The following is a 14615-nucleotide window of genomic DNA, read 5'->3' on the forward strand; positions in this document are numbered from 1 at the left end:
AGGGACCAGGACGTCTGATCCGTATGACGGAAAGAATGAATGGGGCCATGTATCGTGAGATTTTGAGTGAAAACCTCCTTCCATCAGTAAGGGCACTGAAGATGAAACGTGGGTGGGTCTTTCAGCATGACAATGACCCCAACCACACCGCCCGGGCAACGAAGGAGTGGCTTCGTAAGAAGCATTTCATGGTCCTGGAGTGGCCTAGCCAGTCTCCAGATCTCAACCCCATAGAAAATCTTTGGAGGGAGTTGAAAGTCCGTGTGGCCCAAAAACATCACTGCTCTAGAGGAGATCTGCATGGAGGAATGGGCCAAAATACCAGAAGCAGTGTGTGAAAACCTTGTAAAGACTTACAGAAAATGTTTGACCTCTGTCATTGCCAACAAAGGGCATGTAACAAAGTATTGAGATGACCTTTTGTTATTGACCAAATACTTATTTTCCACCATAATTTGCAAATAAATTCTTTAAAAATCAGACAATGTGATTTTCTGGATTTTTTTTTCATTTTGTCTCTCATAGCTGAGGTATACCTATGGTGAAAATTACAGGCCTCTCTCATCTTTTTAACTGGGAGAACTTGCACAATTGGAGGCTGACTAAATACTTTTTTGCCCCACTGTATATGAAAATACCTTGGGGGCTCTGAATTAACCGTCTAGATTGCCCACAAAAACTAAATGCATACAATTTTGACCATGTAAACCTATACCTCTACAGTAGCGTGTGTGTCAGTTCAGTGAACTAATGAACGAGTCCGGTTGTGTGTAAGAATGAAGTACCCAGCCTGTCAAGAATTGGTGGCTGCTTCATTCCAACCATAGTCTGACCTATAAGCAGACCCACTGTCGGTAAAAGTGAAGGGTGTTGCCCCCGAGAGAGCATCGGCCCTGGAGAGAACGTCTCCCGTATCCTACCAGATACTTTCTTGTCCGCACCAGATACTTTCTTGTGCTCACGAGAATGTTTATTTATTTATTTTTTTACCCCATTTCCCTTTACGGGTTCCGTATAGCCTTGAGTGCCTTGTGAATAATATATTGATGTTTGGTCTCTTTTATATGAGTAAGGGTATTAAGGTCAAAAAATTTAATTTAGGGGCTCTAGCTCTACAAAAAAGGCTCACAAAGCATCATCAAGTTATAGAAACTTGGTCATTAGACCTTTTACACAGGGGGCATCGTGGGATCGCTCTGTTAATATTGTGGGTCTCTTAGAGAAAAGGTGGACTCTAACCCTAAATCAGCCCCTCACTCTTAACTATTTTGTCGGATTCTCCAATATGCATGTTTGACGGGTAGGGTCTGAGAAGAATTTAAACTCAAAATCATGGGGTCCTGCAAATCTGTCCATAGTAACACATCTCTCAATGGGACCTAACTAAACCTCCGAGAGTGATTAAAGGCAAGCACTTAGAGTGATTAGTGCTTGCCTTCAAAAGGCAACTTATATGTGTATATCCTAGCCATTGGAACCTAGTTTACACAAAGAACAAAACCATTTGTTTTTGCGTTCATCTGACACTAATGGCATTATGGCAACGAGTTAGCTGTGGTTTGGAATAAACACGGGCTAAATCCTTTATCTTACGATTAGTAAATGACTGAAGTGCACTAATGAGGTGATATATCCTCATCTAGGTTTGTAGCTTACCACATCACAGCAGGTTCAGAATATTGTGTTCATATAACATGTTCAGCTTTGTTTATTGAATACAGGATATATGGGTGCATGTTATAGAAAATTAAATAATGTACATAGGTCGTAAACAAGCGCATATGGATATAAACGATAACTGGGTGGCAGGAGTTTTTCCGAACAAATATGTAGCGCATTGCTCCACATGTTTGATATAGGCCTACATGTTCCGTAATCAAAAATGTCATTTTGGTTAGCTTTAACTTAAATGCACCGTAGTAAACATATTCTGACCCCCGGATATCAATCACTCACCCACTTAATAAATGACAAATGCCTGAAATTGCCATTCAATAACATGTTATATCATCTGGAAATACGAACATTTGATTTATTTAGCTCCCTCCTCTCAGGAGCCCCACAGCCCAGTCTGGAGGCTGCCTGCCTGCTCAGCAGCCTGCGTGCTGGTGTGTGACGATTAGGAACGGGTCAGAGGAACACAACCCGCTGTCTGTTAAACCCAGACAATAAGCCATAGCTGGACTGAGCTCACATTGTGTTGTGTCAGGCTCATACAGTCCACCTCTAATATGTCAGCCATGAAGCAGGGAAGTCTGCTGGGTAAGATCAGTTTTTTTTACGTATTTAACATTTGTATTTGTGAACACAAACAAACACTGGACTGATGGTCCATTGTCAGGCGATGACAAAATAAGCAGCATGTAGTCAAAACGTTTGTACGCCCCCACACACACACAAACACACATACTAACTGGTGATGATGGATACTATTTCTAAAAGGTCTTCTTAAAGGTCCCATGACATGCCACCAGGTGTGGGCTGATTAGCCGTTACAAGATGTTTTGGAAATCTGTCCCTTACGACATCACAGGTGGGCGTGTCCACCTAGATGTGTGCTGGATAGATCAGTCTACCAGCGTACCCAGTGGACTGTAGCAAACATTGCTCATCTATCCGTCACACATCTAGGTGGACACGCCCACCTGTGATGTCATAAGGGACAGATTTCCAAAACAGCTTGTAACGGCTAATCAACCCACACCTGGTGGCACGTCATGCGACCTTTAAGTTATTTTCTGAAATTGACTACAGGCGGTCAGTTCAGAGTGTTCATCGAACAGTTCTGGCACAGCAACAATGAAGGGTAAGTAATTCAACGGGGCAGCAGGACTCCTGTGTAAGTAAACAAATAACAAGACCCCTGACCACACGTACAAAATCATGACGATAAGCACATCGCAAGCTGCTGTTTAAGTATCCTTAAAGATGCTACAAAATAATCCAATTAGCTCTCTTCGGTCCAAATATGGTTACCTATATTTGATTTACTTCAATACCTAGATATAGACCAAAACATTTTTATTTTACATATATTTGCGCCTGAGAAATGTGTGTGCTTACTCCTGGTATACAGCTGTCTCACGTTGAGATGCAACATGCCTACACTGGCATTAAACCAAAGTGTTTTGTCTGATTACGTTGCTCTATTGTCAACTGTAACTCATTCAAATAATAGGTGAACTCTCTACCCTATCTAGAAACCCCCCCACTATTTGAAAAGCTATTTACCATCCAATGCTCAAATTGGCCTCTGACTTGTATAAGAAGTGATTGAACAATAGGTAACCAAAATAGGACCTAAGAGAGCAAATCTCCCCTATTATAGGAACTTTAAATGAGATTGATCCCAGGTTAGGTCTGTATAGCATGTCAACACAAACCATGTTGATGCAATGGTGTAATGTATACATAATGTATTCCACTATGGGTTTCTTAATGCCACAAATGGCTTTAAATGCTATTTGTTTAAGGCTTTCATTGGTCCGCCCCAGATAACAGTATTGAATTCTCAGTTTGAGTTAATTAACGGAAAGCTGCATTTGCCAAGATAATAAAATAAACATGATGGACTGACGGAATTTGAATTACACCAATACTGTCTTTGATTCAGTCGTCTGCAGATGTTGTTAAAGTCAGTGATGATGAGGAGAACATACAAGGTGTGGATCCCTGTCATGAACATCGGTTGCTGGTTCACATCTGCTGCTACATCAAATGGGACCACGGTGAAGTCTGGACGTGTTGTCTCATGACAGTCAAATCCTGTAGTGCCAATGAAGCCTCCTAGGTGGAGAGTGGCAGGGAGTGATGCTACACATCATATTATATAAAGCACTTCTTGTTATCACTGCAGGGCCATACGGCACTAGTTTTTGACTAAATCAGAGCCAAAAAATATGATGCATCAGCACTAATCATATCATACTAATCATAGAGCAAACAAGCTGAGTAAAGCTAACCATGTTTTACCTTTTTGAATTTGTGCCTTCACCAACAATAAGTAATTATTTAGAATTGACTTTTAAAATCTTTTAATCATCATTAATACTAATAAATTATCGAGTTATTCTTTTGAAGGTTCAAAATATTTAAAGGGGACATATTATACCTCCAGGTGTGAGTGTGATTAGCCTTACAAGCCGTTTCAAAAATCTGCCCCATATGACATCACTAGTGGGCGTGTCCACCTAGATCTGTGCTGGATAGAGCAGTCTACCAGCCTACCCAGTGGACTGAAGTAAACGTTGCTCATCTATCCAGCACAGATCTAGGTGGACACGCCCACTAGTGATGTCATATGGGGCAGATTTTCTAAACGGCTTGTAAGGCTAATCACACTCACACCTGGTGGTATAATATGTCCCCTTTAAGATGTCGATTTGAGTATGTTTCATGGTTGCTCTGCAGCTGTTAAAGGCACAGTGCACAGCTCTGTCATCCCCGAGTCTTCACCCTGAAGCCGGCGCAGTGTTACAGCCTGTGAAAGTTCTCTGTGTCAGTGGCACCACAGGGGGGCCCGGAACCCAGGAGGGGGGCGACGGGCATTGGGGCCAGGCTCCTCAGCCTCTCCTGGTGGGCGTGCGACAGCGTGTATGTCTCCATGGCGAACATACGCCACCTCTCTCTCGCCCTCTGCGCAGCGTGCCACACTCTCCCGCCCTCTCTGTTCTCCGAGGGAGCGTCGGACAGGAACTCCTTGACCTGCTTGTGCTCCAGGCTGGCAGGGCTCACCCGGGGCTTGGAGCCCCAGCACGGGTGCACCGCCCGGTCCTGGCGCAGGCCGGCTCCCCCGGCCCCTGAGAGTTTCGGGTCCCAAGGCTTCTCCCGCAAGCTCCCGCTGTTGTCCGAGCGCCGGCCCCGCTGCTCCTGCAGCTGGATGTGGATGGGGTGGGGCTCTGCGTAGGTCGGGGCCTGGGGCCCGTGGGGGGGCAGCGAGTGGGAACGCACGCCCACCCGCTGGCTCTCCAGCCCGGGGCAGAGGGAGCGCACCAGGCCGCGCAGCTCGCGCCGGAAGCCGGCGTTGAAGTAGAAGTAGATGAAGGGGTTGTAGACGTGGGAGCTCTTGGCGAACAGCGCGGGGAACACGAAGCCCCACGGGGCCATGTAGCGGTGGTCCTGGTGGAAGATGAAGAGGAAGGACACCACCGTGTAGGGGCCCCAGGCAAGGATGAAGCCCAGGCTGATGCACAAGAACATCTGAGGAGATAAAGTTGAACATATGTGGATGATGGCGCACCTGCAACATCATTACAACAGCTTTCATACTAAACGCACATGAGGATACTTGAAGCATATGCGATATCATACTCTGAGATACAGTGTGTGTTCTATGTTTTTACTGGGTTTAAAGGGATTTTAGTGGGACGTCAAAAGTCTTCTGCAATTGAAGAAGGCAGTTCAGTCATAATGACAACCACTTGAGACACTCAAAGGTCGTCACCTGTTAGAGGACAACGGCACAGCATTCAAGATTAAAATGAAAAAGGTTGCATCACTCCACTGCAGCATTAACCCGTTGGACCCTCCTGACTATTTTACATTTTCAGGGCCTTTAAATAATGAATGACCAAGAAATATGAAAGTTCCTGTATAATGATTAGAAAGATTCCCTTAAGAATAATTGATAATATTTAAAGTAATCCTGACGAAGTACTGTATGTAAGATCTATGAGCTATTATTTGTTAGATATTACATCAAATCATTCAATCTATCACCCATGGCTCTATCAGAAAGTCTCTATATATCTGTTTAGAGTCAACTGCTTCTCCCTGTGTACGAGACAATTTCGATTTAAGATCGCTCCCAGCTCATTTCTGACCAATCAGGACATCTCTTCCCTGATTGGTTCAATAATCCATCTAGCCTGACAATCCCAAGTGCAGGAATGCAACACATTACCAACGGGAGAGAAACACAGTGAGGGAGGAGGCAGTGAGAGAGGGGGCAGCGAGGGAAGAGGCAGTGAGGGAGGGGACGTAGAACAAATCTTACCTACGGCATCTTCAAGGACCTGTTGTACTGACACACACAGACACCCCCCTTACCATGGTGAGGCGTCTCTCGGCGTGCCTCAGGTTGCTGCGGAGGCCGCTGGACGTCAGTGCGGCGGAGAAGCGGGAGAGCTTGCGGAGGATGAGGCCCTGCGAGCCCACGATGGCCAGCACGGGCAGCAGCGTGAAGCCGGCGAAGGAGCACACCACGTAGGTGGCGTCCTTGTATGAGGTGTGGTAGCCCCTCCAGGCGACGGTGCAGGACAGGCCGTAGGGCTCGGGCACGTACTCCCCCCAGCCCAACAGTGGGAGGCAGGACCACAGGGTGGGCAGCACCCAGGTGGCAACGCACACCACCTTGGTGTTGGCGCCCTCTAGCCACATTGCTGGGGAAGTTGTCAGAAGGAAGGGTTAGGGGATCGCTCTCTGGGCCCGGAGGAATAATAACTCGCTCCCTCCAGGTAAGGGGGGTGCGCGAACGCAAGGCCTGGGGTCTCTCAGCTGTCTCCTGTGTGGTCCGACTGGCTTTATGATACCATACTGAAGTGACACTGCAAGTTGTTGAACTTGAAGGGCTGCTTGCAGGATTTTAAAAGCATGAATCACTTCAGATTGCCAATATATGAACAGGTGGTTTAAGTCTAACCATCTGTTCGGGAAAAGAAAAGCAGTGCCTATGGGGGGAGATAATGGCAAACATTTCTGTTCTTTCCTAACTCATTAGAACAACGTTTATCAGACCGTGGGAGGTCTGCGATGATATTAAAAATAAATGTTGAGGCCGGTCGCTGCGACCTGCCTTTACAGAGAGATGGTCAGCTTCGTGCTACAGCCCATGTTCTGACAGTTAACATATGTCTCACACATGCATCCAAAGCAGTTTTCTGCTTAAACACATTCTTTCTATTCCCTCATCAGACCACATGATTGAAGCTGGGCTGTCCGGGTCCGGGAGATGCTTCATGAAGCCCTACAGGAATACACCACCTGCTGTTGAACCTTGACCCCTATTCTAGCCATACCCAGACCCCAATCCACGGTACCTGAGGCCTCAACAACCTTGTTTCTTATCTATCCTGCCCAACCGCGAGGGGGCGCATCTCACAGCAGGGGGGCACATCACAGAACAACACCCGTTACCGTGGAGACGCAGAGCTCCATCTGCCCGGCCACACACGGTATTCACATCCGATCGAGAGAACCCGGTACCATTTAATTGACAGAATAGCGAAAGAGCACCACCAAGTACCGAAGGAGAGAATCATTCACAGCAGCGCGGGTCGGTTGCGTAAAGCCTGTCGTGATTCGTGTTTTTTACATTTACATTTACATTTAGGGCATTTAGCAGACGCTTTTATCCAAAGCGACTTACAACAACAAGCGACTTTAAGTGCGTTTGTTACAATAAGTACATTTATCATAAGAAGTGAAACAATATATCGCTGTCGGTACAGTAAAGATGTTCATAGAACCAAGTGCAAGCATTACAATCGCTAGGCTAACCCATTCCCCGTGTAAAGCAACGATAGCAGCTACTGTAGATGCTACACAATTAAGTACCTTGAATAAGTGCAATGTACAAGTGCCAGGACGTACAACATTCAATGGTTTTTAGTGTACGATCATGTCCTTAAAGCGCACAAAGACTGCAGTATCGTTGAGCATCGTCGATACTCAGTAGTCCGAGTCTAAGTGGGTTAGATGTGTTAGCTGCTTGAGTCTGACCCTCTTTTTAAGCCCTGTCTTAATGCCATCCATTCTGCGTATCACGTTCAGATAACGCTGCAAAAGCCCTTGCTTAATCACTTTAATAATGAGTAAACAGTAAACATGCACAGCCCGTGTCAGGTAATTATTTTTTTCATCTTTACATTTACTGCAGAGCGTTCCCGCATATAGATCCAACATACAATATTCATAATAATAGTAATCATTTTCTCGTATCCATGGTTAATAGCCTATGTAAGCCTAATATTTGTTGGCCTATTATAATGTAATGAAGTCAAGTCATATAGTACGCAATTATGTAAGCAAAGCCATTATTTAATTATTCAATTTCTAACCAATCAGGATCTCTTCCCTGATGTTTTCGGGGAATCCAGCTAGCCATCTATCACATGTATATACTTACATACCTATATCTATGATCTTCTTACCATATCCCCCACCCTACACACCATACTTATTCCTTAATAGATGAAGCCACTTCAGCATCATTAACTTGTCAACTCCCAGTCTAGATTTTCTGCACTGCTAAAAAATGACAAATCTCGAGAGCCGTTAGCGCTAAATGCTTCCATTCTGTTGCTCAGTCACGTCGATCTCGGCAAAGCATGTAGAGAGATCTCCTTAGGTTACATTTCTGGGCAAGATTTCAATGGTGGTCTAGGTGTGGTGATGATTATTATCTGAAACAGCTATGCTTTTTACTTTGAGAAATATAGATATTTTTAAATGTAAATTAGGCCACAATCCCCATGTGGAGTAAACTGTGTTCGTAAGGCTGGAATTATCTTCTTTCCTATAGGATGGTCCACACCATGCTAGGAGATAAGATAGGAAGCATTGAAGCATCTTCCCTCAGCATTAGAGAATTTGAACAGCTCATGGCTGCCACTGAGATACTTACAGGTCATTGAACTCAGTCAGGATCATCCCAAAGCAGCATAACATGAGACGGTGGGAGGACAGCAGGTTTGGTACACTGGGTCCTTTCCCAGTGTGCTCACTTACTTTCTACCAACTATATTTAAATTGGTTGGTAAGGCATTGTTACTCTCCAGTGTATTTTCCTGCTTTCATCAATGCTGTTTTATGCAACACCTCTCTATAAGGTCAGGCCTGTCACTCCGATCTCCATCTTGGCTGCTGACAAATGTATTGGTTTTGGTTATAATGGTTACAAATGGAGTGAAAGGAAAATAAAAGTACTAGTGGCAGCCATGATGACAGCTGTTTGACATCTCTGAAAGCGTTCATCCATCGTGGAGTTGATAGCTCTACATGCGAGCTCATCAACAGTTGCTGTCGTAAGAAATGCATTTTTCTTCTATTGATGCTTCGAAGTTGATGGTGATGGGGAGTCGGGGACTTGATTCATGTAATTAAGAGAATACTAAATACATTTTCAATCAGGATGTGAAGGATGACTGATCACCAGCACACGTCGGCCCCGCATCCGCCCCCGGGGTACGACCCGGACACCGCAGCCGCTGTGACAGCCCGCCGACAGCGTGACGACGGGTGTTGCTACTACCATGCCAGGTTTGGGGCCAAGGCCAAGCAGTGTCGCCAGCCTTGCAGTTTTGGGGCCCCGGGAAAAGCCCGGGCCAGCGCTCGTTAACAGCTGTGAGCGCTGGTCGGGACTGCAAGCTGTTGTTCGTCACTGACGCCTTGTCCGGCCGGCGGCTGCTGGTCGATTCTGGGGCCCAGCGCAGCATCCTGCCGGCGACGCCTGTAGACACTGTGGCTGGCGGCCATGGCCCCCCGATGGACGCCGCCAACGGCACACCCATTCGTACCTATGGCACGAGGTATGAGGAGGTGTGTTTCGGCGGCCGGCGTTTCGTCATGGCTGCCGTGTCTACGCCACTCCTGGGGGCGGATTTCCTCTGCGCCTACAGGCTGCTGGTGGATGTAACGAACTGCCGCCTGATCGACGCCCTCTCTTTTGCTTTGTACCCTTGCACGCTGGGGGGGGTGGGGGGGCTTTGTCTTGCGAACACGTTCGCCACCGGGGACTTGTATCAACGCCTGCTGGCTGAGTTTCCCGACATCACCACGCCCACGTTTTCATCGGCTGTGGCTAAGCATGGTGTGGAGCACTACATCACCACGGTTGCCCCCCCGGTCTATGCATGGGCCCGGCGCCTCGACTCTGCCAAGCTCGCGAGCGCCAGGGAGGAGTTCGCCACCATGGAGCTCCTCGGCATCGTACGCCGTTCCAACAGTCCTGTTCGAACAGCCTCCCCCCTGCACATGGTGACCAAGGCTGATGGCGGTTGGCGGCCCTGTGGTGATTTCCGTTGCCTGAACAACGCCACCACCCCCGACCGGTACTCGGTACCGCACATTCAGGACTTCTCCGCCCACCTGGCCGGCGCCGCCATCTTTTCAAAGGTGGACCTGGTACGCGGTTACCATCAGGTGCCCGTCCGCCCGCAGGATGTCCCCAAGACGGCGGTCATCACACCCTTAGGACTTTTTGAGTTTCTGAGGATGCCTTTCGGCCTCAAGGGCGCAGCACAGACGTTTCAGCGCCTCATGGACTCTGCTGCGGGACATGCCGTTCTTGTTCGTCTACTTGGATGACATTCTTGTTGCCAGTGCGTCTGCAGACGACCATCTGACGCATCTACGGCAGCTGTTCGGTCGGCTCAGTGAGCATGGTCTCATTGTCAACCCGGCCAAGTGCGAGTTTGGCCGGTCATCCATCACTTTCCTCGGCCACCACGTTAACCCGCAGGGGGCGGTTGCCCTCTCGGCCAAGGTGGATGCCATCGCCAGTTTCCCACGCCCGCGCACTGTGAAGTCCCTGCAGGAGTTCCTGGGTATGATGAACTTCTACAACAGTTTCCTCCCCCATGCGGCCCAGCTCATGCGACCCTTGTACAACGCCTTGCGGGCCAGGAAGCCGGCAGACGTGTTGGATTGGTCCACGGAGATGACGGCTGCTTTCGATGCTGCCAAGACCGCGTTGGCCAACACTGCTCTGCTGGCACACCCGTCTCCGACCGCCCCTGTTGCTCTTACTCGGGCGCCTCTGATTACGCCGTAGGGGCTGTGTGTGAGCAGTGGGTGGGCGGAGCCTGGCAGCCGCTGGCCTTTTTCAGCAGGAAGCTCCGTGACACCGAGAGGAAATACAGCGCCTTCGACAGGGAGCTCCTGGCTCTTTTCCTCGCCTCCCGTCATTTCCGTTTTCTGTTGGAGGGCCGTCGGTTCACGGCTTTCGTTGACCACAAGCCGGTGAGGTTCGCCATGGCCAAGTCTTCGGAGCCATGGCCTGGTCGGCAGCAGCGTCAGCTCTCCGCCATCTCTGAGTACACCACGGACATTCAGCATGTGGCCGGCAAGGACAATTTTGTAGCCGACTGCCTCTCTCGGGTGGTTATTGGTTCCGTCCACTTGGGCCTCGACTACGCAGCTATGGCTGGGGATCAGGCTACGGACTCTGAGGTACAGGCCTACAGGGCGGCCCCCACGGCGCTCCTCATGGAGGATGTGGTATTTGGCACGGCCAACACTACGCTCCTCTGCGACGTCTCCACTAGGCCTCTGCCAAGCTGGTGGGGGCCAAGTTCGTCTGGCCGGGCCTGCGGAAGGACGTCAGGGCCGCTGTCTGTGTGGCGTGCCAGCGTGCAAAGGTGACTCGGCATACCAAAGCCCCCTTGGCTCTCTTCAAAGTGCCGGAGAGGCGTTTCGACCATGTGAATGTGGACCTGGTGGGCCCGCTTTCACCCTCCCGTGGTTACACCTACCTCCTCACCATGGTGGACAGGACCACCAGGTGGCCAGAAGTGGTTCCCCTGTTTTCCACTACAGCAGCTGAGGTGGCCCGGGCGTTCGTTATGGCTTGGGTGGCCCGTTTCAGCACACCGTCCGACCTTTCCTCGGACCGGGGACCGCAGTTCACGTCGGAGCTTTGGAATGCGGTCGCCGAGGTCCTGGGGGTGAAGGTCCACCGTACCACAGCCTATAACCCACAGAGCAATGGGCTTTGCGAGCGGTTTCATCGGTGAATGAAGGCCGCGCTCAGGGCCAGCCTTACGGGCAGCGACTGGGCTGACCGCCTCCCATGGGTTATGCTGGGCCTTCTCTCCGCCCCCAAGGACGATCTTCAGGCCTCGTCGGCAGAGCTGGTATACGGCCAGCCCCTGCGCGTCCCTGGGGAGTTTCTTCCGGAGGCCACGGCCCCGTGGTCGGCTGCCTCCCATCGTGCTGCGTCCCGGGACATTGTGGACGCTTTCATTCCCATTCCAACGTCTCACCATGGTCTCCCCCGGTCCTACGTTCCCAGGGATTCACCGTCAGCCAAGTACGTTTTCGTCCGCCACGATGGCCACCGTACCCCGCTGCAGCCCCCCTACGATGGCCCCTTCCGCGTCTTGGAGGGTGGGCCTAAGAACTTTGTTGTGGATATGGGGGGCAGGCCTGAGCGGGTGGCTATAGACCGGCTCAAGCCTGCTCATGTGGATATTGGCGAACCGCTCCAGCTGGCTCAGCCCCCGCGGCGGGGGCGCCCGCCTGCGGCAGCCTCAACGGCTGGCCATGCGGCGGCCTCGGCACCTGTATGGAAGAAATTAATGACTATATTCTAAGGCAAACCTTGATTATTATTAGACCTATATATCTAATGGTAGAAAGCAGCTAGAAGCGCCTCTGAACTCTCATTTAGGAGTTGGCACGGCGCCAGGGAGTCTGGGATTAGAGCTGAGTCGGCTTCTCAGGGATTAGAGCTGAGAAGCCAACACAATACCAGAGGCTATGGGGTCAAAGTGAGCTGACCCCAAGCCAGGGGTATTGATTAGTGTCGCCGGCCACCCGTGGAAAGGAATGTATGATTTATCGGCCATGGGGGGCCGTGGGCGGACACCTCACAAGAAACAGCGTTGTACGTGAGGATAAAAAGGGGGCCGGGATCTGTTGACCGGCAGTGCTTTGCAAACTACTCGGCTTTGTTGTTGTCTTTTTTAACGATACTTGCTCCGGACCCCTCGATTTCTTTTGCTCTCTTAATTAGTTGAAGTGATAGAACGCGGTTATTTTCTACCACACCTGCTCCTGCCTTTTGCCCTTCTCCTGTTAGGCGCAGCTGTTCGGGCCGCCTGGTCCGCCCCCCTAGGCGTTGATTTTTCTGGGGACTGTTATATGCTAGTACGTTCTGTTTAACACTAGTGGGTGTCCGATGTTCTCTGTAGGTTCCCTGTCGGGTCTGGACCTGTTGGTTTGGGTGAATTCTGGGGGGGCCTGTGTGGTGACCCACAACAACAATAATAAAGACATTCACCAAGGGACTGTTCTTTTAAGGAAAAGGGTTTTGGGATAACAGTTCCGGTTTACGACAGTTCGGGTTTACGGGTGTTCTGGTTTACGGCAGTTACGTTTTGAACTCATGCTGGAGTAACTTGTTTTGAATTTGAAGTGGAGAGTAAAGCTGACTCGACCCGTCTCCGTCTCTTGTCTCGTCATTTACCGCACTCCACATTACGACACTTTTGATAATGATAACTGAGGTACAATGATTAAATTTTGATACCAATTTGCTTGATTGTGATTGCATCACTAACGTTGATTCCTTGTGTTAAAGTTCGCTTTCCTGAAGACAGACGACCTGTCTCTAATGAATAAATAAAGCTAAGGAGTTACAGCATGTCGTCGTCTGAGATTAAATGACAGAACCATAATGTACAAAACTAGACAGGGGTGACAATAGCCTGCTCTGGTTTGTACTCTGCTACTGGGAAGAAAGAGTTTGTGCGAAGAACTCATGGTCTTGAAAGGAGAAGAGGCCCGCAGCGAAGACATTAATTTTTTTGTGACCTTAATGCAAAACAAACACAGTTTGAAAGATAGGCCTTTTGCGTTTTGCATTAACAGTTCTTTGTGGACTGTCTAAAATGTAGACCGTTGAATCAGTCGCTCATCAGTTTTATTGGGCATGTGTGTGTACACATACAAGGAATTGAACACCATTTATTTTTCTTTGCACTTAATGTATTCACAAAGAATAGTCTTACAGCTAAAACAAGGACAACATTTGATGCAAGCGTGCAGAGTGCATAGAGGCTGACATAAATATGGGACGATTAACCGGTGACTTCACATGCATGAGGTAGGTGGACATGACAGTATACGCATGCATACATGCATCTACTAGAACTAGAATCAGATTAAAAACACAAAACACCCATCTTTCAAACACGGTTTGGAAGTTGCATTAAAGTCACGAGAGTCCCAGCACATCAAACACTGGGCACCATTTCCAACCCCCCACCACCTCGTTCTCACCGTAGGCCAGCCGGTGGCAGGTCTTCATGTAGTGGATGACGCTGATGGCCGCCACGGTGAACATGCCGCACAGGCCGAAGACGAAGCAGCCCAGTCCGTAGTACACGCAGGTCAGGCTCTGGCCCAGCCAGCCATGGCTGAAGGACGACATGATGGACAGGGGATAGAAGCACACGCAGCAGAGGAAGTCCACCACGGCAAGGTTGACACAGAGCAGCTCCGAGCCCACCGTCCTCTTCCTGCGGCGGTACGACACCAGCAGCACCACCCCGTTGCCCAGCAGAGAGAGGGTGACTGTCAACAGGGAGAGGGGTGACTGTCAACAGGGAGAGGGGTGACTGTCAACAGGGAGAGGGGTGACTGTCAACAGGGAGAGGGATGTTGGATTGATTATTGCCTTCCCCGTATAGGGGAAACATGTCTTCTGCTTCAAACGACATTGAAGATACAAAACGACATGCATTATCGTTTTTATTATTATGTGAGTGTGGGGTACATGCGATGAACTTCATGCAATGTACCACGTCCTTTCCATGGTAACAAAGTAACAGTGCTTTTCCCGAGGTATCAACGTTGGGACAAACACAGGCTCGGTCTCCCACAACACTTATTGT

The 14615-nt window shown here is 49.2% G+C and overlaps 1 protein-coding gene across 1 annotated transcript in view; it reads right to left on the minus strand.

The window, feature by feature from the left end:
- Positions 1 to 4473: 4473 nt before the first annotated feature.
- Positions 4474 to 14615, minus strand: part of opn8c (opsin 8, group member c) — a gene marked incomplete at both ends in the record, with an annotated part of 35350 nt that continues 25208 nt past the window's right edge. The window contains 3 exons of the mRNA XM_079753211.1: positions 4474 to 5199; positions 6049 to 6380; positions 14002 to 14295. Of these exons, the coding sequence (XP_079609337.1) occupies positions 4474 to 5199; positions 6049 to 6380; positions 14002 to 14295 (1352 nt within the window). The remainder of the gene's footprint in view (positions 5200 to 6048; positions 6381 to 14001; positions 14296 to 14615) is intronic.

Source organism: Pollachius pollachius (genome assembly GCF_949987615.1).
Source record: "Pollachius pollachius genome assembly, chromosome: 16".
NCBI lineage: Eukaryota > Metazoa > Chordata > Actinopteri > Gadiformes > Gadidae > Pollachius > Pollachius pollachius.